Source organism: Diadema setosum, chromosome 14 (assembly GCF_964275005.1).
Source record: "Diadema setosum chromosome 14, eeDiaSeto1, whole genome shotgun sequence".
NCBI classification, from domain to species: Eukaryota; Metazoa; Echinodermata; class Echinoidea; order Diadematoida; family Diadematidae; genus Diadema; species Diadema setosum.
The window spans coordinates 35,399,760-35,426,572 of record NC_092698.1 but is presented as its reverse complement, the minus strand read 5'-3'; the positions used below and the strand labels follow the sequence as shown (position 1 = coordinate 35,426,572).

The following is a 26,813-nucleotide window of genomic DNA, read 5'->3' as shown; positions in this document are numbered from 1 at the left end:
ATTTAAGAGTCATATTGGTATTTGTTGAGTTGCTTGCTTATCATCCTTTTGTGGTTAATTTCCTGTTTGTTTATCTTTTGAAATATGATATGTTTGTTGGCAGTACCAATGGTAGTTTGACCAAGTGAGTTGGATGTTTTGTGGTTGGATTGAGTTTTTTTTTTTTTTTTTTTTTTTCTGGACGAAAGGACCAACAGTTGTTAGGATAACATTGCCCATGAGGCGCAGTCAGCCGTCAGAAGACAGCCGGAAAGAATAGATCACCTCCTCCTTTTGTTTGGGTGTGCAAAATATTGATTATTTATAATCGGCCCCTGGCGAGCGCTTTAAAGCATGACTGAGTGCAAATATGTGGGGTAAAACTACTCTCTGCATCGTTGGGGCTGGCTTGTTTGCTCGCACATTGCTGTGAGAAAAAAAGGGAAAAAATATGTCCTGTCTTTTGGTGCTGTTATCTTCACAGATTTTTGTACAACCACCAGGAAGTTTTTTTCTTGCTGGAGAGGAAATATGCAGCAGGTGAATGGGTGAGATTAATTCGGGTAGAGGAAAACAACTGAGAGTATGGAGTGATTTTTTTTTCATCTTTTTTTTTTTTTTTGTAGTATGGGATGAGTCATCAGAGTATAGAAATGATATTAAATAGAGAAGGCTGCCTATTGTCTACTGAAATTATGGTCTCACTTTGTAGCCTCGCAGTGCTTTCCTTTCAGTCTCTTCGATTTTACGCCCAACGGGCTGTTATCATATGGTGTAAAATCTTGCAATGAGGGGAAATTTTTGGATTGTGTTTTGATGAGGAAGATGTTTGAAGGGAACAGGGTGTGGTATGTATTTTTGTAAAGTACTTGCCTTGCATGTTTAAAAGGTCCAAATGAGACAGGGAAGAAAATATGTTGGTGTTGTTTTTTTTTAATATGCTTCATATTTGTTACCTTGTAGTGTCACAAAACTTGTAGCTATATCTGACGGATATCCAGACAAGTTTTTCAAAAATGGCCTATTTGTTCAAAATAGTTTGTTCAAGAGGGTGAAGTCTCCTGAGTACTGGTATGTCTTCAGACATCATTCCTTGCCTTAATTCTCCACAAACCTTGTAATGCTCCCTAAATAGGGTTAATATCATTCACATAGCCATGGCCATGAACCATTGCCCACACAAAACTTAGGCATGATTAACCTGTAATCATCTTGTTTGGCTTCAACTAGACAAGTATCAGCACATGTATGAAGGAAATGGGGAGTGAGAGGAGAGAAAACAGGTGAAAGACACATGATGGACAGGAAATGTCTGAGAAAAAGAAAGAAACTCTCCTTCGGATTGTGATGACAGGTAAAATAAGCCATGAACAAATAAGTCACATTCACCTCAACACTCTCCCCACCCCACCCCCACAATACGTAGGAAATGGAACAGTACAAGGTTCGTATACATTAGTTTCAAATCTTGGGTTATGGTTCTAAGGGAAATGGTTGCTTTTTCCTTATGAAAAGTTAGTTTCACATGAAGTTTGTATAGGATACACCATATGGTTTGGGTATGGAAAAGTGGTGGGGGGGGGGAGGTTTTATCATGTCCATTACTACTGGCCTTCTTTGTACTTTTTAGAATGTTCGTGCAGGTGCATCGCGAGTGAACTCTTCTCTTGGTTGTAACCTTCCAACCAGGGCAGTGATTATCACAAAGAGTACAAAGTTTACTTTGGAATGTTTCACCACAGTGTGACATTAATCACTATTTGAAGTGGATGTTCATAAAACAAATACCAGTACTCGTAGGACATACACATTAGCCATTATACCCTCCTGATACAGAAGTTGAGATTGAATATATCATGAGGAGACTTCAAAAAGAAAGATTGTTACCCTAATTGGTATGTATCAGCCTTCATGATTTACAGTACTTAATTTACCTCAGTCAAATCCCAAACACAAATGTTGCATGGGTGTGTGAGGTAAACAGGAGGATTGTTGTGGCTGCCCACTGCTGACCGCTGGCTGGGAAGATTTGTCCATTCAATTTCCTGGCTCCTGCTGACCACTGGAAGTGACACATTCATCATCTCTTTGGCAAACATTCAAATGAAAAACTTGCAGAGATGGTCATTCTCATCAAAAAGACAGCCTCTAGACCCCCATAACAAACGTTGGCCTTCCCCCCCCCCCCCCCCCTCTTAGGACACAACTAGGTTGATGATGGCTGACACTCTGCACACAATAATCAAAGGGAAGGAGTCTCTTGTGTTGGATTTTGAGCTCTCTGGTGTCTGTGGAATCCAGTTCATCCATTGACTTGCAATGTCTTAAACTGTAAAATCAGAAATTATCACATGCATGTAACTTTCATGAATTTTGTGCGGAGGAGTGTTTGCAAAATATAAAATGGCCACATTTTTTTTTTCTACACAAGGCATTGAAGGCCAGTGTCAATTCGTAAAGTTTCATGCTGCAAAAAAGGCTGTCAGCTCCAATTTGTGAAAGAGGAAAACCATGAAATTTTTATGTGCTATAAATGGCCCTGGGTAGCTGGGCCTATAATGACAAATTGTATGCGTGTCTCACTCCCATATAGTGCCATGTAGGAAGAATTTCTTTTATTTTTAGGTGGGGGGGGGGGAGGAGGATATTAAAATCGGGTCATCATTGGTTGATCTGTTTCCTCTGAGATGGGTTAGACAGAGCCAGTTCATGCTATATCAGCAATAGCTTAATCACATAGAAAATCATCTGTGGTCTATGATTGTCTAGTAGCAGGATGTTGTGACTAGTCCTTTTCCCTGCTTCCATGGAAAAACAGACTATTATCTGCCTTCAGGACAGATGTGACTCCGAACAGATGTGTTGATACTGTTCAGAATGTGTAAGATTGATTTGTCCAATGGTGCTTCATCCATGGTTCCAATTCTAATGTGGGTGGGACATTGATTGTAAGTGCGTTATTCCGATATCAATACTGACTATGAATCAGAACTGTTCAGAATCCATTGCCAGGGTCATTGAACACAAGTGATACAGGTCAGTGAGAATTTGTTACTGTAAAACATGATATATTCATGGCATGAAATTTTCGCAAATTGAAGCCTACGGCCTCTTTAGTGGTATGAAATTTTCGCGAATTGCCACTGGCGTGCAATGCGTACAGTGTAGACAAGAACTTTCGCGTGCATTTTATTTTTGCGAATCTTGGCACTCGCGAAATTCGCGAAATTAAAATGCACACAAACTTTCCTCGTTTTACGGTATTATTTCAGGTCAAATTTGGTAGTGCTGACAAGTTGAAGTCTTATTCATATCAGCACAGATCAGAAGATATTAATAATGATGTTGATATGTGGTGGTGTCGACGTCCAGTACATATATGTTCTGTGTCTGCTAATGAAACACAGAACACAATGGCCTGCCAGTTTGTTGTTGTTGTTGTTTTTTCACCTCTTCAAAATGAGGATCATATGACTCAAGCTTGGAATGATGTCTATGAGTTAGAATGCCAACACTAGTTGTCATGCCCCATTCCGGCCACAGAATTTTTATTTGGTGCACAAGACGGTGTTCTCGAAAGCTATTGCTTGGAAACACAAATGAATTTGCACTTGTTGCCCACAGGTATAAGGCTGCACTGTTACACCATGCCTGCTATTTAGGTGGTTCATGCACACCTAGGTCTGGTTGACATTGATTTGAAATCATTTTTTGGAGACTTGCAGATTTTCTTTGCCCATCATCATGCTTTGGTGTGAAATGAAAGATGGAGAAATCTAGTCCTGATAGCAGGCAGAAATCTTCCTATTGAATCACTTGGAGTTCAACAGGTAAAAGGTGGTTAAAGTCGCTCGAAAAAAATTAAGGGACATTAGTACATGTATGTGAATACCATTTGTATCAATCCTTTGTATAAGTCAGTCAGTTGTACAGTCTGTTGGTCAACAGAGAAGGTCACATGTACTTTAAAACTGAAAATCGACTGGGAAATGGAGTGTACAAAGTGTGCAGACATATTAGAATATTAGTGAAAACAATGAGAAGAATGAAGAAGGACCTACTGAAACGTTGTCAATCCTCAGAATCACCGTAGATTGGTTTGATGAAATGAATCTGCTGCAGCTAAATCTCGCAGACAATAATCTCTGAGAGTAGAAAAGGAGGACATAGAAAGACATAATCAGCTTTGAAGTGTCTCCTAGTATCTCTTTTGTTTGTCCTAGCTATTCCATAGGTCTGGCTTCTTTCATAGATATCTTGAGATGAATTCTATCAAATGAGTGAGTCATCATCACACTGAATTGTGCCGTAATGGGATTTCTCCACCATAATTCTCCCTTTGTTTTTCTTCTTTTTGATAATCGATGGATTAGATGGATTTTTTTTTTTTCAATTCATAGGGCTTTGGTAGTGTAAGATAATTCTTAAGGAGGATACTTCCCAGATTCTGATGCTCCATTATAGTTGTCCATCAAGGATATATCTAAGTATCGTAGGAAGTTTCAGACAAGCTGTTGTGAAGGTTATCAGTCGGGCTTTTATATCTTGAGAAAACCACAAGTTGTACAGGTGTATTGTGTCTTTTATCTGTTTTATTCCATCTATTCCTGTAGATTTAAAGTTCCTTTGTTGTGTAGGAAATGGCAACTTTTTTTTTTCTATTTTCTGGAGTTGCTTCAAGAAAAGTGCCCAGATTAAAGGCCAAACTTTCATTGGGAAATATCGTCACACCAAAAAGCTATGTTTGATCTATCCAGTGACACTGTAACCCCCCCCCCCCCCCCGCCAAAAAAAAAAAAAAAAAAAAAAAAAAGTCATGAAGGTAGAAATACTACCAGTGAGTATTTTCATCACAAATGTCATGGCAAACTTCAAGCAGAGTTAAAACACTCACACTACAGCTGGGTATTTCTCAGACAATGGTACAGTAGCTCTTGGCACAGTTGCCTAGCAACTTTTAAATCAACTACTATTTTTCTAGTGTTGCCATTTTTAATGGCAGTGTCGTTTGCCCCTTTAAATGTGATTCAACTCCCATATGCCTATTTACTAGTATTTAATGCAAGTACATAGCTATCTTGTAGATAAAGTGTATCTTCACTTGCCCAACTGGACATAACTGGGCAACCTTCATTTATTTTATGTACATGTATACACCGTTTCCCTGATTAACAAACAATACATTCGCACAGACAAGTTTGAACATACCTGCTCAACTGAAAAAAAAAAATGTAGTGGGCATCTTACATGATTTTGTGTGAATATTCTGTTCTTTAGATAAAACAAAGCACATCAATGAAAATCAAATTATACCTGCATACTGTAAAACAAGGAATGTTTGCATGCATTTTAATTTTGCGAATTTCGCGAGTGCAAACATTCGCGAAATTCAAATGCACGCGAAAGTTCTTGCCTACACAATATGCATTGGATGCCAGTGGCAATTTGCGAAAATTTCATGCTGCAAGAAAGGCTGTTGGCTCCAGTTGGTGAAATTTTCATGCCACGAATATATCGTGTTTTACAGTATACAGAACTGAAGTGATGACGTCACAGTCTTTTGTTTTTGCTCGGGTTGGAACCAGGTGTGAACATAGTGAACAACAATAGCATTCACGGTGTATGATATTCAGGCTGGGTGATGTTGCTTAGAACCAGTTTCCATGGCGATGAACAGCTACGACATCACACTTGGGTACTCTATCGTTACTGCATAGGAGAGAACTGTTAGGTCAAATAACTTAGGTGTCAATAATGGCTATATTGGTAAATTTCTTGTTCATTTATACTGCAGGTAATTTCCCTTTTCTGTGCTCTTTGTTAATTGAAACCTTGCTTTCTTCCTCACTTCCAGTTATTAGAGAGAGGTGTTGGTGAGGGGAGGGGAAGGGAACTGTGTCAACAGTATTTAGCCTTCCCCTTTTGTTGGGACAAAAGAGGCATGTGCAGAAGAAAGATAAAGACAGGAGAAAGGAGCGGAAGCCGAGCAAAACCTTTATCCTCCCTTTCACATATGGTGAACAGGAGATTGTGAACGATGATGCCAAGGCTTTAGAAATAGTAGCCTTGGCTTACATTCGCTTCCTCTGCTCAAGTCCTTGAGTAGAACTCTCCACAATTTTGGATGATGTGTGGCAAAGACTCAATATAACAATGCAAAGATGAATAGATTAATAAAGAGAGATGCATGCATTCTGAGAAGATGAGTACAGTGCTTCACCGCCGCCGTGGGTACTGTAAAATGAGGAACGTTTGTGTGCATTTTAACTTCATGAATTTCGTGAGATCCAGGATTCGCGAAATTGAAATGCATACAATAGTTATTGTCCACACTATATGCATTGAATGCCAGTGGCAATTCACAAAAATGTCATGCCACAAAAAAGGCTGGTGGGGGGGGGGGGGGGATAGAGGTTCTAGGAACCAAAGACACTGAAGGTAGAACAAAACTTGGTGAATCACATAATGAATAATAATAGGTTTCGTATTGCTGTAAACTGATCAAGTTATTTCTCCCAGATCTAATTTTGTTGCTCAGTGACAGCTCAGCTATCAGCTTTTTGAATTTCTTCAGTGGTTTCTTTTTTACTGGTACTGGCAATGACGATGCCCTTGTTGGCAGTATAACTTAAGGTGGAATTAATAATCTGCTCCACTTACTCGATCATACCATTTCTGATGAAAGTAAGACATTATATGTGCGCAGGAAAGGGACAGAGAATAATGGGCAAGTAGAGACTAGATGAGATTTGAACATTGAGACCTGAATGTCCATGTGAAAAGGCACATGAATTCCGTCAGCATTTTTGCAATCTTTGAAGCCCAATAGTCTCCTGCGATACTTAACTCACTGGCATTGCCTATTTCTCAGAACTGCTCAAGGATTCTCCATCTTAAACTAGGCATGCTTCCTCACTCAAGAACCCTATGTCTCCATCACTACGCCTGGTATTTTAAGTGGAGGGCATCACTAATGCTGATTGAAGTAGAGCGTTTGGAAGCAGCCATCTCTGTCAGTGTCCACGCATCAATAAGAAGCTCCTCTTTCAGCGTGAAGATCCGTCTCCCGATCTGCCTTATTTATTTCTCTTTCCTCTACGGACATCTGGGTGCCAAAGAACACAGACTGCTGGCAGACTGTGGTCAAGTGTGTGTGTGTGGGGGAGGGAGTCGGGAGGGGAGGAGTTCAAAGCCTGATCTCATTTTATGCAGACACTTCATTACATCAGTAGGTGACATGCATTGTAATGATGATAGAATGGTTTATTTACTTATGTAACTAGCTGATTGGTATCATCAATATGTATGGCCAAGATAAAATGGAATATTTGGCTGCAAATGCATAACTTACAAGTAGATATTTGAGTGTTATCAATTTGATCATTAGCAGTGAAAGGAGGGCTTAATATATTTTCATTACATTGTATCATCTGTATGTACAAAAAGCAGAACACACTCCAGAAAATAAGAAATTCTGCAAAAGTTAATTCAAATGTGTTATCTTGCAAATACAGTTGAACCTCTCGTATCCGGACAAGTCAGGACCGGGGCTCATCCGGACAAGGGATTTGGCCGGATACGGGAGACTCAATGCTTTATACATGTACATGTACATACACATGTACTGATGTAGCCCATTGTAGTACCACATGTAGTAATGTGTATACTGCAACCTTTTGATTGTTACACTCGGTAACAGACCCCAAAATAGAGGTTCGTGTTTGCAAGAATGAAATCATTTTCTTTTATAAATTCTTGGGATGATTTACCTAAGTAATTATTAAGAAATGTATATGTAATTTATGTGTGTTTGTGTAGGAGTTCTCAAGGAGTTGGGAATCCCCCTTTCCTCCCGTAATTATTAAAAAAAAAAAGAAGAAAATCACGGCGAGATTGCGTCCGTATAATAGAGAGATCCGGATAAAGGGAGGCCGGATAAGAGAGGTTCAACTGTAGATACTTATATCTGTTCATGTTTCACTTTTTTAAACACTTTTTTCCTCATGGCATTCTTTGCAGTAGTAACTGTATCAATTCTCGATATATGTAGAGTTATGCACATGCTTTTGTTTGTTGAAGTGCAGTTTGTAAACCACCATGAGCTGTCGCACAAAGCCATGAAATCATTTAAAGGTCATCTTCAGTGGTAGAAAAGAAGAAGGGGGAAATTGTTAAGAAGTTGAGGTGCTTTTTGCACTGAGCAACCAAGATGCTCACTATTTTCTCTTGTAAATGAATAATGCAAACTCCGTATGCCTTCTTTTATTTCTTCATCAGGTGCTCTCTTTGTCAGGGAAACCATACTGGATATGGTGTAATTCTTCTGCAAAGATGATGTAAGGTTGCCATCGACATCATTCACATCTGGCTGCTAGCGAAGTGATCGAGATGGGTCCCCGACTACGCAAGAGAATCCTCATCTTCAGTGGTTCACTGCTCTTCACCATATTTAGCTTCCAGCTGACAGGGTTCAATGCCCTCAGGGGAGATGAGGAGTCCCACAAGTTCACTAACAATGCCCTTCCCAGTACTAAGAACCATTTCAGAACATTTGTCCCTATCAGCAAGAAGAACGCATTGGGTGGGAAGTCTCTCCAAGCTGGAAGGCACTCGAAGGGAGGGATTAGAATTGACAGCAAAGACACTCGCAGGACACTGCAGGATGTGAGGACGGCTGATGACATCAAGGGACATCCCAGGTTACAGGAAGCAGAGCTGGCATCAACAGGAGAGGCTGCCATGAAGAATGTTACAGTATCCATGACGACCAGGCTCCAGTTTGAGCAGCTGTTTCCGTCTCTCCTGGAGGAAGGGAAATGCCCTTTATGCTATGGGACAGGAAACTGTGACCAGATTTACATGGGGAACATTTCATTTCATGTTGGGAAGGTAAATCTCAGTGAACCCCATGTGATAATGGGTGACTGGGGTGGCAGGAGGATCGTTGCAAAGAGGTTGGTGCGTCGGGAGACGTTCCAGAGACTGGAGTCCATCGTGTGCCAAGAGATCCACTCAGATCGCCGGCGGCCCTGTGAGGTCAACATTGCAGCCACAAACAGTTGGATGTCCAAGAGCTCAGCCCTGGACAGGGTCCAGCAGCTCCAGCGAGATGTCTACAAAGAGAGCATCTTATCCTTGAGGTCAGTTGCTGTCTAGACAATGTTGGTGAATTTCATTTGTGCTGATGTCAAACTTGAGGTAGCCAGAAACTTTTCCTAGATTCATGAATATTTTTGACATGAAAATTACAATGATTTGACAAAAGCATTGACAGTTTCCTAAGGATTTGACAGTGTAATGTTTCTCTTAGATGCCATTGATATTCTATCTTTCTTCTCATATCTATATATTTATATTGCTGACTCTGATCCATTGTATGATGAAAAATGACAGATACAAAAGATAGATATATACATGGATAGATAGATAGATAGATAGATGAATAGATAGATGAATAGATACGAAAACTTTTTGTTCAATACATGACTCATTTGTGTGTTCGTGTCGAGTTTTTATTTTGTGCTGAAAGAATTTTTCTGGACATTCATGCATCTGTCAGTGAGCATTGGAGTAAATGAGTTTATATGTAATACATATATATTTTTTGGTATTTTACTTGTGAGTTCTGACTTTCTGCTACCTGTTCCTGATGTCTGAGACCTCATTTTATAGGATTGAAAAAAAACACACACTTTATTGACTATTTGTGACTACAAAGGAATTAATTCCATATGTTACGCCATGGAGCTACGTAGCTCCATGGTTACGCTGAGGCATGAAAACATCTCCACTCGAAAATTTGTTTCCTCTTTCAGGCTGCTTTAATTTTATCAAGATGTGGGCAAAGGAAGGGTAGGGGCATTTTTAGACGTATTTACAACATAATCTGCGACATAAACTTAACTGCCTCATCAAAGTGGTTATGGTGCTTCCATACAGTCCTGGTAATCATCTCATTTTATGATTGCCATAACTGTCCTCTTCTCTCTATCCTGTCAGTTTTCACCGTCCATGGGACCCCGAGTTTAAATGTGTGTTGTGTTAAGAAGCATATAAATGTTGATGGAGATCCTGCTACCTCTCACACGAGAACGTTCTTGTGCAATGTAATTGATTATTGCAGCAGTTACAGATTTCAGTCGCCACTCTGCAACCTGTAGCTCAAAATGCTAACCTTCATCTCAACACTCTTAGATTAGAAAACTTCCTGTGCTTAATTTTCTCCATATTGCAGTGGTCCTTGGAGGTGCCAAATACGGAGTAAGACAGTCAAAATATGTATATTTTTGGTTAAAAAGGAAAAGGACATTATTAGCTGAAAGACACTTTTGCAATAACAGCACCTTTCAAAGTACCCTAGGTGACCATATTCCAATTGATTTTGTGGACTATTTTTTTTTTCTTTGAAGTAATCAGTCCCTCCATGTTGCTAAATAGACGAATGTGTCTATCAATATGAGGACATGGATTTAATTTGTTTCTGTGCAGTTTGAATTTATAAATCTATTCATTCAAGGAGCTGTGATGTCTATTCTTCTTGGCCGGAGCATGTTGCTTCTTATATACATTGTATCCCACATATTAGTAAATTGTAGGCCTACACATACTACACTTGACTGTAATCACAACTGTGAGCTTATTGCAATCATTGTATGCAGTCATTACAGACTCAGAGTATAGGAGACACAACAAAGTGGTCAATCAATAGGTTAAATATATTACAGAAACATATATTACAGAAATTCAGAATTACTGAAATGACTTTAGTTGGAATGTACATGTAGTAAAGAATCAAAATGTTTAGTTTTCGGCAAAAATTCAGAGGAAGAGTTATCAGTTGTCTCTGATTAAAGATGATGAAGAGTTTTGATTTTGTTTTTCTGTGGACTGTAAGAAATGCTACCATCAATTATGATTTCATTTTATAACAAAATTGCCTCCTACTCAACATCTACTTGAACCTTTTTCATGATATGTAGCTCCTTTAACCCCCACGTAGTAGAAGATGATTGAAGTGTGAGGGATATTCACCCTTTTGAGTGGCTCCCTGGTCATTTGTGTCCATTGACCACTTTGAAGAAGAAGAATGTGGTTTCTAAGACCTCCTCTGTCATTGTTGTCATTATTGGTCTATTATTGGACTTGTCATTCTCTGTGACCAGGTCCAGGTCCTGGTCTACAGGGATGAATTTAAGGGAATATTCTAACTTTTAATCCTTTAGCCCCCTCTCGCTGTGCAGTCCCATCAGTCAAAGCTGGTAACTGAAGAAGCGAGATGTAGTACTCTCTTCATATTCTACGTCTTTTCTTGTTAGAGGTGGCTTATACAAAAACGGCATTCATCGTGAGGATATAAACACCTCTAGCCAAATGCTGATTCAGTCAACCGAATCTAGATTCACAGATACCTGTACAAATGTAGAAGAGAATAGAATGGAAAAGCAGTGTGAAGAATTCATGAGAGTGTCTTTAAAGGAAAAGTACCTAACTTCTAATTTGACGGAGTTGAGGTGGTCTTCACTCAGTTTTGATTCAAAATTTGCATCAAATCAGGATACTATGCAGAACTAATGGACTGAAGCCTTATACAACAATGTAATTGAATGTTTACCATGGTCGGGTGATTGGCAGGCCAGAAAACTCATTATCCTGTCTCCTAATTCCTCTTCAAGAGGGTCTGATGCAGTGGGATGTTTTAAATTAGGTTGTGAGCTTTTGTGAAACTGAAAGTGTATACAGGATTCACAGCATGCAAGAGAGGATGGTGAGTTAAGTGAAATGGTGACTCACTGAGGAACCTGTTGTACAGTTGAGAATGTTTCATACTCGACAGATAGGAACAAAAGGGAACAGCTGTTAATGACATGTTGTGTACATTTTCATGGAAATGCCCCTGCTTATCTCCAAAAAATGTGGTAATTTGGCAGTTATCTCCTAACTCTGGCACTGTACACTAGCATTCTTGATTCTCACAGGATGTTTGTCACCATAGACTCATTTATTGTATTGTAACAGAGGGCTATTGGAGGAGACAAGCTAATAACATACAAATGGAATTGCCATGACTCACACATACAACACTCGGGGACATATGACTACATCACTCAGTAACAACAAAACTCCTTTCCTCCAAGACATGCTGGTGTTTGAAGGCTGTGAGAATATGTCGATTAGTGCTTGGCATCAACATGCCTAAAAGTTTTAGCATGACATGATAAAGAATAGTTATCAGTAACTAGGATAGCCTCAGTCACCTATAAAACAAGACATTGACACAGATGCCAAGTTCAAAAAATTTTTATGAGTGAGATTTTCATGACTCGACGTCTCGGCGCTCGCGCGCATGCGCGCGCTAATGAGGGGCGTGTCCCCCCTCCCATGGTGAGGAACTTTTTTCAATAGCTCTTAATGATGCGATCTGGTGCATACGTAAGTGACTATTTTTTACTTATTTTGAATGACAAAAGGGAAATATACCTTCAATTGCAACTATCACTTTAATCCTTTGAGCTATGCTCCTTATTTTTGGCCCAAGTTGCAGACTTCACCCGATTGCGTGAGAAAAATGGGTGCCATGCGTGAGATCGTGAGACAGACCCTAAATGCGGGAGTCTCACGCAGAATGCGTGAGACTTGGTAGCTCTGCATTGAAAGCAATAATCCAATCTAGAGAAAAGACATGAAATACAGAATGAAAAAAAGATACACTTGTATTGCCTAAACTCATATCACCATTTTGGTAGCACTTATTTGCGTATGCGCACCCGTTATAAACAAACTCCTCGGGACCGGCAGTTTTAAATACAAAAAAGTTAGAACAGAGAGGTAATTTACATGAACTGTGCAGCACGCATCATGTGTAATGAGACTAATGTGAAAAGCTCTCCTGTCGCAACGCACTGGCTTTTAGAACGAAGTCTGATGCCTTAGCCAATCACAGCCGCGATGATGATTCAGTTCTTGATTAGAGCAAATATGTTGACAAGTGTCTCAACTAATTTGATTTGCTGTAGCAGGTTCCTTACTGAAATGGATTGCCTTGAGTCTAACCCAATTTTTATGCTTTTTGCTTCAATTCTTGTGGTTCTCAACACAGATCCTACAAAATAAGGCTTTGACCATGATGGTATGCATACAGTGTTTTTCTTTACCACACCTGGCTATCCATAATTACACCTGCATAGTGTAGACCTCTCAGTTAGCATTTTATGACAATTTATTTCACTCTAAACTCTAGTATTACAGGGGCATGAATACTGTTACAACTGGAGGTTCTAGTTGATTTTATTAATTCCAAACACCACTATCGAGTGCCACAGTTACATTGACTTTTTTCAGCTACTGTAAAACAAGGAATGTTCGCTTGCATTTTAATTTCGCGAATTTCATGAGCGCCAAGATTTGCGAAATTAAAATGCATGTAAAATTTCTTGTCTACACTATATGCACTGAATGCCAGTGGCAATTTGCAAAAATTTCATGCCACGAAAAAGGCCGTCGGCTCCAGTTCGCGAAAATTTCATGCTGTGAATATATCATGTTTTACAATATCAATAGTTTGCTTAGCTTGTTTGGGTTGTGAAATTTTATAGTAAAACTTTCTTCTTTCTTATTCTTATTATCAATATTAGTGTGAATAGTTGTAGTTTTCACCGAGCTGCGACAGTGCTAACATTTAAAGTTTTGATAACTTAAGGCCAAAGAAACATGTTGGAAATATTGATATTACGTAATGTGAATTTCTACTGCCAAGATAGCAAAGAAAAGGATCAAGGAACAAGCACCAACCTCCAGATTTCAGCTGAGGTTTGTAGGGAATGATACAGTCAGGCAACGTAGAACATAAGGGAAAATAATGATGAATCGTAGTACAAACTGACAATTCACTTTATATTTACAATTAAATTTTCTTCCCCTAATTTTTTTTTTTTTTTAGGATTACCTTTTGTTTTCATGTGTTGTCAGTTTCATCAAACCGTATTACTTGAGAGAAAGACTTGAAATGTAGACAAATTTCTACAGACATTCATGTATCGCAAGAGTTTAGAGCATCATGTGTTATGAATATAACATATTTTCTAGGCAAAATACATAAATGAATCATCAATATGCTTTCAGTATTCAAATTTGGTGGGTGATTTATGATGAAGATGTTGTAAAAGGCTCGTAAAATCCATTTTATATTTGTGGCATGATGATGAGGATAACAGTTTGTTGATACTGTAAAATTCTGTTTGTCCCTCAGTGCAAGGTATCTTTAAATACTGCTGTAAAATGGAAAGAAACAAGGAAGAGAGTTAGTAACCCTTTTATAATCAAAAAGATATGTTATGGCCAATACCACCCTAGTCGTGAGTGCCCCACATTGGATTGGCTGATAACATTTAACCTTCCATACCCAGTTTTATCTTCAATATTCATTTCTAGACAGTGGTATACTGAAGGAGATAATCGGACAGACTGCCAGCCAGTGACAGGTTTAGACTGGCATGTGGATGGTAGTCCATCAAGCGATAGCGGCATTTTCAAAGCTGTCGATCAGATAGCAGTACAGAAGTTCAGACAGTCTTATGATTTACTATGCTACAGGTTAGCAGCATCCCTTGATTCTACATATCAGTTGAAGTGAAACAGAAGACCCTTCCATACACAAGTATTGGTTTTTACATTGTGATAGAAAAACTTAGTTTTATTCATTGTCATTCACAGATCAACAGCTTCGACTCAGCTTCAAGCAAAGTACATTTAATTTCTAACTGCACATACCAAATGATAACCTTAGCATGACCCTAAGCACCCTCACTCAAGCTCAGTGCATTCACTTGGATAATGAGTTTTTTTTTTTGTTTTTTTTTTAAGTATATATTTTCTTTTTGTATACTGTTCACACAAACTGCATGAGGCATATCATGAGGGTCTAAAAAAATGAAGAGTGATTGTTTTTTTTTTATTGTTAATGCGATCATGATAATCAGTGATTTTTTTTTTAATCAACATTCACACAAAAGAATTATCAGTTTTTGCAGCACATTTCAAAATGGTTTATGATTTTTTTTTTTTTTCAGGTGTGTGTCAATGGGCCTATGAGGATATCAGTTTGAATGAGATAGTGTAAGATGTTTACAGGGAAAGAGGGAAAATGGAAAGGTTGACTAAGGCGGCATGTATGTGGGTGTGAGAATGTTTACAGGTGAGTGCTGATTTGTGATTCAGACAAAAGACTCCCTAGATAACTGTAATACAAATATCTAGGGTACGTTCTATGGTGGGTGATTTTCACGTTTGTTGCACATTCACATGCTACTTAATGTTTACCTTCTTCTGCACTGTTGTTAATCATACAGTGTATCCATGTTTACCAAGTACCTTACCAAGTGTAAAAGTCATGTGATATAAAAAATGACTTTGATTTCTGTTTTAGGACATGGCCTAATTTGAAGGGTTTGATTTGATTTGTGATAAATATAGATACTGATTTTCTGTTGTCTTGTGTGTAGACTTATATGGCAAACTTGAAGATAACATTTCTTTCTGAAAGACATGAACAAGATCAATTAAACATCTTAAATTTGCTGGCACTATGATGAGGGAATCTGTATTTTACGTATTTGAAATTTCAGCTCCACAGCATAGAATTTACATTTTAAAAAAAAGGTTTTGTGGCTCCTTTAGTTTGTAAATGTGACCCATCAACACAATAAATGTGATAGCAGTGCATCCGTCGAAGCTGACAAACCTGCTAAATAAGTTTAGAATGATTTGGAAGAAATACAAGGAATTCAACGTTTGTCAAAAATCAAAAACTTCATATCTTCTGTATGAATTTGAGAGTCTAGGAATGTTTGATGTGGGAAACATTTTGTTGTAAATGAATCCTTTCATAATGTGATAACTCACAAGTTATCACATTATGATAAAATGCTTTCACTGCACACTTGACTATGTCCAAACTTCAAATCCAAATTTCTTAAATTGTGTACGTGTTGTGGCCTGCTTTGATCCTATAGGCCTAGTTTCTATAGGATATCTGTCTTCTAGTGGGTTTTTGAAACTAAAGTGGGGCATATTGCACATGACAGGAATATGGACAAGGAGATTTCAAACATGAAAGTATCTTTAAATCGATGTCAAGCAACTTTATCAGGTTTCAGTGATGATGGATCAGCTTAATCTCCCGATCTCAATTTTATATCATTTTCAGTGTAATATCAAATGTTACACAGTTTTGCAGTCATAACATAGCATTGGACAATTCTGTATGTTAGATGTGGGAGTTGAATTCTTCTAGAGTGCTGTTTGTACAGTTTGTGGGCTTTTTTTTTTAAATTCCATAAACCGTTTGTTTTTTTGGTGGAGACATTGGGACTGAGTTTAGATGACGACTGTGTAGGTCAGCAGGAAATGGTGTAGAATGGAATAATATTTTTGAAAGGAAGGAAACTACCTTGGTCACGCTGTCTGCGTGAGGGTCATCTAGCCATGTAGCTAGCATGTCCGACTATGTCTTAACAGGATCGTAGACAATATGCCAACCGTTCTGTGATTCCCCACAATTGCCATAATTGACAATCGATGCACGCCTAATGGGCAGTAGTACAAAGCCTGGTTTGGGAAATGGGCGATAAATAAGTCTAGGCAAGGCATAACATGTTTGCTACTGTTGACCATTCAGGACCAACGGCTTCCTATTGCAATGAAGTAATTGAAGTGTACACAATGGAAGCATCATTAAAATACACTTTGATAACTGCTTTAAAAATCATCCACATATGTATGTCACAAACAGGATTCTTGCAGCAAAATGCATCTTCTGTTAAGCAGTGCCAACCAATAACAATTTTAAAGAGGATGTTTACAAGTTTGTCATGTATCAAGAAATTTCTTGACCCTGAGGCAAAGATAATTGACATTATCTGAACATGTTATACTGGCTGAGTCTTACAGTCACAGAGGATAATCCAAAATCTCCTATATAACAAGTGTTGTCAGCGAATACAGAGAAAGCATTTTAAGACTGACATTTTCAATATTTGTTAACATGAATTAAAGCACATTCACTCCTGTATTTTGTATGGAATTAATAACAAAGTTGAAGAGTTTCAGTAATAAGATTCATCCCATCAACCCAGATTATCCCATCTCCCTAATTATTGCTGACACTGTGAGTAAGGTTTTCTGTCCATTCCATCCGTCTGTCTATCAGCCTCTGTGATCATTGCTTCCTTGATCTAATGATGAAATGTAGCTTTAGTGGGGCTACTCTAACTCATAAGACCTTCAAAAGAATAGTTTAGCAGTGAATTAAATGGCACTTTCAGACGTAAAATCATGATTGGAGCTGAAACAGAGTAAAGTCAGACGATACTCAATAATGCAATTTAAAGGGAGTGTTGCATCTGTTGAAGGAGGTGGCCAAAACAAATGAAATATAGGATCATCCACTGAAGACTAAATCAGAATCAGTGGTCCATGAAGACCCATCAGTGACTATAATTGGACTTGCAAGAAATCAAATAGGAGTTGGATTACTCTGCAACAAGTTTCCCCACTATGCAGACATTCGTAGAATTACTGGTATTAGGTCTATGTTTAGTAAGAATGTAATCTGTCATCAAATATTTTGAAAGAGATATGAGAAAAGAATCCACTCCCTTTAATTTTGGTGTGAAATCCATATGTCTCCTTGTTTATCGACTACTTCCACTTCATCCAATGCATCAAATTCGACCCTGTCACAGAGTTCAAGTTACTTTACAATGTCTGAGCTTCCAAAGTTAAACTGCTTTGCCAGATTTCTCTTTTTTTTTCTATCTCTCTCTCTGTCTGTTCCTGTTCTGTTCTTTGACTTCTTATGGATTGATTTATTAATCATCAATGTATGATTTCCAGCAAATTGACATCAGCACCAAATGTTACTTATTTTGAATGCAGATTTGAAAGAAATAACATGCCTACCAAATACTCGATATTCGCAAGTCGTGATCGAATTGTAGAGCCAGCCCCCTTCCCCCAGTTAGAATTTCGCATTCTCAAGTTGGATTTCTGACAATTTCACACGGTCAGCTGAGGGAGACGTGTAACTATGGCAGAAACAGTAACAATGTCGAGGTTTACTCAGTAAACAGCACATGATCCCTAACCCCGGTGGGTTAAAATGATGAAAGGAGGTAAGAGAAATGACAGATGTCTGAGAGGAAGGATGTTATTTGTATGGGAGACAGCATTGGGGTAGGAAAAATGATTAATAAGTGGTAGGCCTACGCGCCATTTCCAGCAAATGAAGGTAACCATTTCCTTCTGACATGAGACAGCCAAATTGAGAGGAAGATCACCCTATGGGTTCATCAAGCATGATTTATCAAACTTCCTAAAATTACATCTGTGCAATTGTTTTATTAATTGAAAGAATACCATTGTACCTAGAACGACAAACTTCTTAAAAGGAAATATAGTAGTCCCATGTTGTAAACAGTAAGTAATTATTATCTGTTTAACCTAAGTAATTATTATTTGGAGGTAAATAGATTTCTACTCTTTAATCAATTAGTTTGAAAGGGTTTTCATTGTAGGGCTTCTTTTTTTGGGGGGGTTTTGTTTTTGATTGTTTAAAAGTGTGAACAGCATTCATTCATTCATTCATTCATTCATTCATTCATTCATCTCGCTAGTATATAACTTCGGAATTATCAAGAATAGTTACAATGTCTTTGTTCTTGGCCAGACCTGACCCCTTTGCTTTAGTCTCCAGCAGACATCAAGATAACCAGACTTGCATCTCTCTCTAGAGAGAGAGGGGAACCCTCGGTGAGACCGCTTGCTGATACGAGGGGTATTTTGTTCGGACCTGGGGGTAGGTTGAACAATTGGGTATCACCCCCAAGAAGGCGGTAGGATTTCTCACGACAGGGGGACTCCTTGGAAAACGGGGAGTCACTGTCCTGTGCAATTAAAGTGATGTGTCATTGATGCCAGTTTGACGGACATTGAATGCTCTGGAAGACAGCCGAATGTTGTCGCCGGTCGTTCACCCCAGATGATGATGTCGTGGCACCATGCGTTGACTGGAAGGGAAAGAGGTGATTGGAAATGCAGTTTGTAATTGTCACCCACAGATTTTGATGGGTGAAACTGTAATTTGAGAGACACCATCAAACATTTGATCTAACTGATTTAAGAAAAATTGCAGGAATGCAAATTCCAAACAATTTTTCTTTTGTGCGTCAAGATTTCATAGTTTCCCCTCACCAGATAACCATGTTGTCAAGCAGAGTTTCGTGTACAAAGAGTTGAAGAAAACATTTTTTGAGTTTCCTGTTTGCAATACCATCCCTTGGATACATGATAACTAGATTGCCTGGAATTGCCATTTCTATAAGACATAGAAATTAGACAACAGAATGCCAGAATAATGAACTGTTTTATTCTCTGATACAGTATGCATTAAATGGAACTCACCAGTCTTTAGTTACGAGAAAACTGTACACACCATATATATTCAGTGACTCTAATTTTTATCGAATCAGGACTTCCCAACAATTTTGGAGTGTACATGTCACAGTCATTTCAGGATCAAAGTAAATTTGTGTGTGTGTGTTTTTTTATATCACAAATAACACTTGACTTGCAAAATTCATGCTTACAAAAATTTGCAAAGATATTTGGTGTAGACAGTAGTGTGATTCTCTGTAATCAGTTTTGTCTCAAAGAGTTTTTGTGTAAATATCATCAAGTATTTACAGTTCTCACACAAATGATTGGATAATCTGTACAAACATCTACACTAGACACAAACTGTTTTGCCATGAATATCAGAAATAATGTACGCTTTGACTATTTAAACTACCACGCACTGATATTGATTAGATATTGTATAGAGTCAGATCATTCATACCTTTTTATGCCTTTTTTTAATGAAAGTATTTGTTGAAAAATACATGGGCAAGAAGCAGAAACTTCAGCCTTTCCATCAACTCAAGTTCTTTCATATTTTTGCTTACTGTATGCAGCCCATGATTTACACAGCTGCAGAAAGTAGGGGCAGTCTGAATTTCACCGTGTTTCCCTTCATTTGATGGTCCATAAATCCAATCGTGCTGATGGTCTCTGTGGATGTTTCCACAAAAAAGAAGAGAGAAAAATAACCAATGCTTTAATAGAAGCTGAAAACTGTTTTCAAAGGCTACTGGGGTTCCTTGCTATGACTCGAGGATCAGGTAAATATACCGTCCTCTTGACAATGATTGACCCAGTCTATATAGTGCTAGAAGACCAGTAAACGGAATGGCTCAAAAACCCCAATCCAATATATAGCAAAACCTTTTGCTGGCTTTTTTTTTATCATCAAAAAGACAAGTCTGATGTTGACAAAATTTTGCAGTATTCTCACACTCTAGCAATACACATTTTGAATGAAACTATAAGTTCTTAAAAGACATTGAGGATAAAAAAGGCAGGGTCTTTTTTTTTTCTGTTGCCTTTGTCAGTGAGCATTGGAGGATTTTTTTTTTTTTTTGGTCAAATTACAGTTTAGTCTGTCATGTGGAAAGTTGAGTGAATAGAAAGAGAGAGAGGTTGTATGGGTAGATAAAGCCTTCTGAACATAGTCGACACAAGGGGGTGGGGGGACTCATTCAAAATGGGCATTTTTGCTTACTCAACTCCATGTTCCTTGTTTACATATAGTTCATTGTCTCCTAAGATCATGTTTTGCTGCATGTTTACTGTGAAGGGGAGCCATGGTGCAGAAGTTGAAAATTAACAATGCCAAGACACAGATGAGGATGAATTGTTTGTGATTGTAACCATATATTTAAAAGTCAGTGTAATCCTTAAAAAAAAAAGAAGCAGGCAGACTTTTGAGCTTGCATCAGACATGGCAGAAGAGCATGAACAACTGCCTTTTATGGCAGTTTTTCTATAAAGAGGTCATGTAATAAGTAAACAAGATGAAATACATTGTCAGCTCAGAGCTGTAGGATTATGACTCAGAACAGACTGAAGCTACATGCTGGCTTTGACCTATAGTGGAAGTTAACCCACTAAGCTGTGCATGCCATTCTACAGTTTTGTGGTATTAAGTATAATTGCTGGTCCATCAACATCACTACATGCTGCTGTTTTGTGTGACTATTTCTCCTATTTGGTAGCTCCATTTCCATGAATGGCGAGGAAAATGTGATTTGTCAGATGACTGCTTGATATCATAATTTCATGGACCAGCAGGGCTTAAAGAGTTTCATATCCTGTCCAATTGTGAGCCTCGTATCATCAAAGGAGAACTCTCTGACATGGTGAATGCATGTATGGTGGTACACAGAACATGGAGGTGTAGACCTACTCGCCAGCCGCCCATTAAGCGGAAGCATTTGAGACAGCATTAATCTTATCTATGTGATGCAGTCTGAATGTTGTAGGAGGGGTTTAGCGCTTCTCGAGGTTGTGATCCGATAGAATCACACTCCAAATGACTTCAAAACTCTTCCTTTGACTAACGATGAATGTTGCTATCTTTTATTGTGGCTGTTCATTTGCAGCACCCTCCTACTCGCTCAAGATAATTACTTCCACTAACCTGCTTTGTCAATGTTATAGAGATGCAAACACAATAGACAAGAGGTTATTGTTTGTTCAGAATTCATGACAAATGTACCTATTTTGAAGATAAGAGTACATGTACAGTCAACATTTTTATATGAATTGTAGATGTGAGATTCTTTATTTATTCATATTTTAATGTGTCAGCATACAGACTGCAATTGGAAAACATAATGATGGCAATTTATCACTAATCCATATAAGCATGTCATGCCCTGTAGCTTTTGCCACTTAAAAGTACAAATGGGGAATTAATATTTTGCTGTTTCTCATTAGCTTGCCTGCCTTACCCCTCTCCACATAGCCCGTAAATATGTTCTCCATTTATTCATCTTTTCATCCACGTTCCTAATTCTATCTCTCCATCCATCCATCCATCCCTATCTCCCCCATTTCCTTCTCTCTCAGCTAACAAACATTATTTGTCGGCTTATCGTTTGCTCTTCTCTTTTTTTTTTTTTCTTCTTTTTTGACTTTACCCCTGTGGCACAGAGTGTACAGATCAATCTTTATAACCAAATACATGATTAGCGAATAATAAGAGTTCTTTTGGTGCCGGCCAAATTCAAAGTGCCTTGCCTCGCCCCATTTGCTCCATTCATCTTGTTGAAAAAAAAGAGAGGGAATATATATATCACACTTCTTCACAGGGCATCGACCTGTGTAACACCTCACGATCAAGTTTACTTGATTATTATTTTTGTCTGGCACACCTCTGCGATGTCTTGTTACATTTCCTTTCATGCTTGGTTGCTGATTCTGCAAGTTTTTATACGCATTCCAGGCTGTTCTTTCCAAGACACATACCCAGGCGCATTGTAAATATTTCATGGTTGTCTGTTTACTCTTTCAATATTTTTGCACAAATATCTTTTCATACCAAAAGACCAACAGAGTTATTGTTGGGTGGAAAAAGAAACATACTTATTGCTTTCTCCTTGCTAAGTGCTACAGTGAAATTAAATGTAAGTAAGCACAATGAGCACAGTTGGCTTGGAAACAGAATGTCATATAATTGCATGTATTTTTATTCATTCTTATACTATTTATACTTATGTAGTTGTACCTAAAATATACTTTGTGGTAAAAGTTCATCCCGTGTAGTAAAAGTTCATATTCTGAACTTCTGAGACTTTGGATTACATGTACTATGTTATTCCTTTGTTGCTCTCAAAAAACCACTAAGCCCAAAAATTAAATGGCCAATTACACAGTTACTTGGGCGATTAACCACCACAAGAACTGAAAACGTTGATGAGGTCATCTGGAGGTTGCCATGAGAGATGAAAGAAAATGTATGGAAAGGTTTATTTCACCTTCCATCACCCCTGGTTCCTGGAGTCATTAAAGGGTGTGTACAGTTCTGGTCGAGGTGAAGATTTAGCTTTTGACGTTTTGTGAGATATTCAGAAACCACTCTTTGAGATGTCAAAGAGCATGCAGGTCTAAGGGGTATCAAAAGTTTATTCGATGAAAATTGGTTTTGAAATGACTGAGATATCCAAAAACAAGGTGAAACAAAGAGATCCTAATAAAGTTGTGGCATGTCGCCTTTTATTATTAGCACTTTTTTGGGATATCTCAGCCATTTGAAAACCAATTTTCATCAAATAAACGTTGAATCCTTCTTAAAATTACATGCTCTTTCATATTTCATTAGAGGCTTTTCATTATTTCACTTAGGAATGTTCAAAACCTGAATCCCTACCTCAACCAGTACTGTACAGCAGGTTTGGTCAAATGTGTCACTGTTGAGTAGACAATGATTGAATATTATTCTTTTAATCTGCTTGATCCATTTAATTTGAGTTGGATTTGCTGTTAGCTAAAAACCCATAAGGCCATCTTGGAGTTGCCATAAGTGAAGAGGTAAGGGAAAGATTGGCATTGGTTTACATTGGTTTGGTCTCAAATGATAGTTGGTACATATTTTATGACATGCGTATGCAAAGCTCTATTTCATACTTTTTTCTCCTCTATGAAGTGACGTGATAGAGAGTTGTTTTGTGCTCGATGGCTTATTTATTTGTTTACTCATTTGTTTGTTTACAGATTAGACAGCTTTGTGTTTAGCACACACCATAGACGATGAATCAAATAGTCGTGAACCTGTCTCTGTCAAGAGCCAATTGCAGACGGAGCGTGAACTCTGAAATTGGCATTTATTGATGTGGCACGGTTGATTTACTGAAAACCGATGCTAGCTGACACAAGAGGACCATTAAACTAGAACTTAACCTTTAGGCCCACAGAGAAATTAACCTCTAGCCCACCCAGTTCCTAGACTTGATCTCAGCAAGTATATATCTTAAGGACGTTTTCATTGATAAAAGTTAATCAGCTGTTGAAGGGTGACAAGCCAGGAGTATTGGGTCAGTATTACAGGACTCAGAAGTTAGAATGATGGGAAAGATTGTGATAAAAATATTTCATTAAAAAAATTGTATTTGGCCTTTTGTGAGCCTTCTGCCAGAAAGGAATATTCTGTATCAGTTTTACTGTAGTTAAAATGAACAAGTCTACAGAGTGAGAAAGGTTGGACTGTGTAGCTAAGATGATCAAAGCAAGAAGATAAACACAGCTCAGTAGAAATAAAGGCCTGCTGAACTGTGTGCAACTGATGATTGAAATTTCAAACATTTTGTTTTGCTGCGAGCCAACGTAATTCCTTCTTTTTTGAAAGCACAATCACTTGAACTTTCCATGGCCCTGATCTATTTTAGAAACATTTATTTGCCGTAAAAGTACCTTTGCTTTGTCTAAATCTACCCGTTATTTCTTAGCAAGCCAACCTGTCTTTCATTCATTCACAGTGGGCAGGCCAAGAGCGACTTAATGCTGTGTAGTTTCCTTCATCAATCAACCACCAACTTCTTTTTTGGCAACTGACACTACAATGTCATGAAATTCTGTAAATCAGAATGACTAATGGGCATTGACAAGCCAAAATTCTCTCCCAAGTAAAATTAATTTGATTTTGATATTTCTATTTTGGTTTCTTTCATTCTTTACCTGGCCCAGTATCATATCAGCCCGAGGCTCAATGGTTTGTGGTTCTCTCCGATTTAAGTTTATTTAAGAGTATTCAGGTGAAACCCAAGCAAAACTGACCTTCATCTGTGTGATTGATAACACTTGGATTGGGGCAGCATTGATTATTTGTTTGTCAATGAACTACAGGCCAGAAGGCATGTCACTGAGAGACAAATCAAGTGTCAAAGTTGAATTGTCACACATCTCTTTATCTGTGGGAAAGTTCTGTTGATGGAATGATAGAAGCATATATTATTCTTGATTGAGCTTCTGATATCTAAAGTATTACATAGAAGTAACCAATCAATATGTGCTTTTTTGATCTATGGCAATTTTATTCTGTTTTGTGAACAATAGATTGAAAGTAGGTGAACTATAAACTTATCAAGTGCATTTTTCTTACTCCTATGCCTTCGTAATCATCATGTTATTTGTTGCTTTTTTCAATATTCATCATCCGAGAAATGATAAACAACAGTTCAGGTGAAGGTGGTGCGAACTGTTCTAAACATAAACATTTGAAGACCAGTCCCCCCCCCCTTTTTTTTCTTTGAATTCATGTTGTGTGCATTGTTAATCATTCACAAGGAATTTCATTATGATATTAACAACAACAAAAAAGATAAAAAATGAATTCGGGGAGGGGAATGCAAATTCAAACTTCATTCTTTCTCAATTCTATATCAAAAGTAAGATTAGGTATAGGAATGGCAAGTTGTTGATGTGCATTTACAAAGGGTAGTCAGTAAGTTTTTCATTGCAGTCATTTTTTTTTTTAAGCTTCCCTTGGAGAGCGTTCCCTTTCAACACCTAGCAACATAAGGGGAGTAATTATTCAGTGTTGTAACTGGAAGCGCAAAATCACTTCCTGTTTTGGTGGCGGGTAGGGCTGAGTGATGGATCTTACACAAAGTAGTTCTGGCACGAGATGTAATACTCGGGCAGGCGTAGAAGATCTTGTTAAGATTTTAATGAAAACAAGTCCCTTCTTTATCCCAGGGGAAACTGGATGTTCTGTTGCCGAAGATATTACATTAGACATTTTGCCAAAGATATCACATTAGATTACACATGAAAGATGTTTTCTTGGTGTTCCCTGTGAATTATAAAGAGATTCTGATGGCAGAAGCACCCACATGCAAGACAGGATAGTTGGTCACAAACAAAAATATTTTGATGAGAGAGGTTTGTTCATTGTGGATGATGTTTCCCAAAAAGGCAAAATTTATTTGATGTCACGGGAGGTTGATTCCTTAAAGAAATGTGATATGTTGGTTTCTTCTGCTGGCCTGGATCAAGCTGGGTTTGGCTTTGCCTAGTCAGTCTTATACTTGTGTTTCATAGTCATTTAGTTTTGAAAGTTGTGATTATTTGTTAACTGAGAGTCATAAAGAAACATGTCACATACATTGTAGCGATATTGTCATTATTAAAACAGTAGGGGACAGCAAGTGGAGGCCCATTGTGCTTTGCGCTTTTGTGTTTGGTTTGGTTTGGTTTGGTTTGGTTGGTTTGGTTTGGTTTGGTTTGGTTTGGTTTGGTTTGGTTTGGTTTGGTTTGATTTGGTTTGGTTTGGTTTGGTTTGGTTTGGTTTGGTTTGGTTTGGTTTGGTTTGGTTTGGTTTGGTTTGGTTTGGTTTGGCTCATCAGCATACCAATATAGAGATGGTCTACTAGTTGGCAGATGATTTACTCTCAGTCGCCATTTTGGGTTCATTATGACTTTATGGATATCGGGTTTCAAGCAAGAGTACTGGCTCAGTCAAACTATTTTAATGATTCATTGTGAGTTTCATCATGGGAAGAAGTTGCTACTCACTTACTATTTTATGGCTTTTAAGTTACTTCTTCCTAGATGGACATTTAATTCTAGTCACTCAAGAAGATTTATAGTGTGCTGGGCAAAGAATATTTTGGTAGTAGTTTTGTATTCAGTAAAATGTCATGCAGTGATTAAATTAGGAAAAGTCTTGTGACTTAAACGATGCTTCCTGTTTATCATTTTCATTTGACAGTGTTACTGCAATTCTATAAAGGATCCGTGGACAGCATCTGCGAATGAGATATTCAGAATTTAATCCTGGCAGTTGTTCTGACCCTACTTCTATACATTTAATACTCAGCACAATGAACCATTCAGGATGCATATAATTGAAAAATAGCCATCTGAGTCATCTGCAGTCTAAATGCAGGAGGGGACTTTGGCAA

The 26,813-nt window shown here is 38.1% G+C and overlaps 1 protein-coding gene across 1 annotated transcript in view; it reads left to right on the top strand.

Annotated features, from left to right (window-relative positions):
- The first annotated feature begins 8,367 nt into the window (after positions 1-8,367).
- Positions 8,368-26,813, top strand: part of LOC140237712 (divergent protein kinase domain 2A-like) — a 70,429-nt gene continuing 51,983 nt past the window's right edge. Inside the window, exon 1 of the mRNA XM_072317633.1 lies at positions 8,368-9,119. Within this exon, the coding sequence (XP_072173734.1) occupies positions 8,368-9,119 (752 nt within the window). The remainder of the gene's footprint in view (positions 9,120-26,813) is intronic.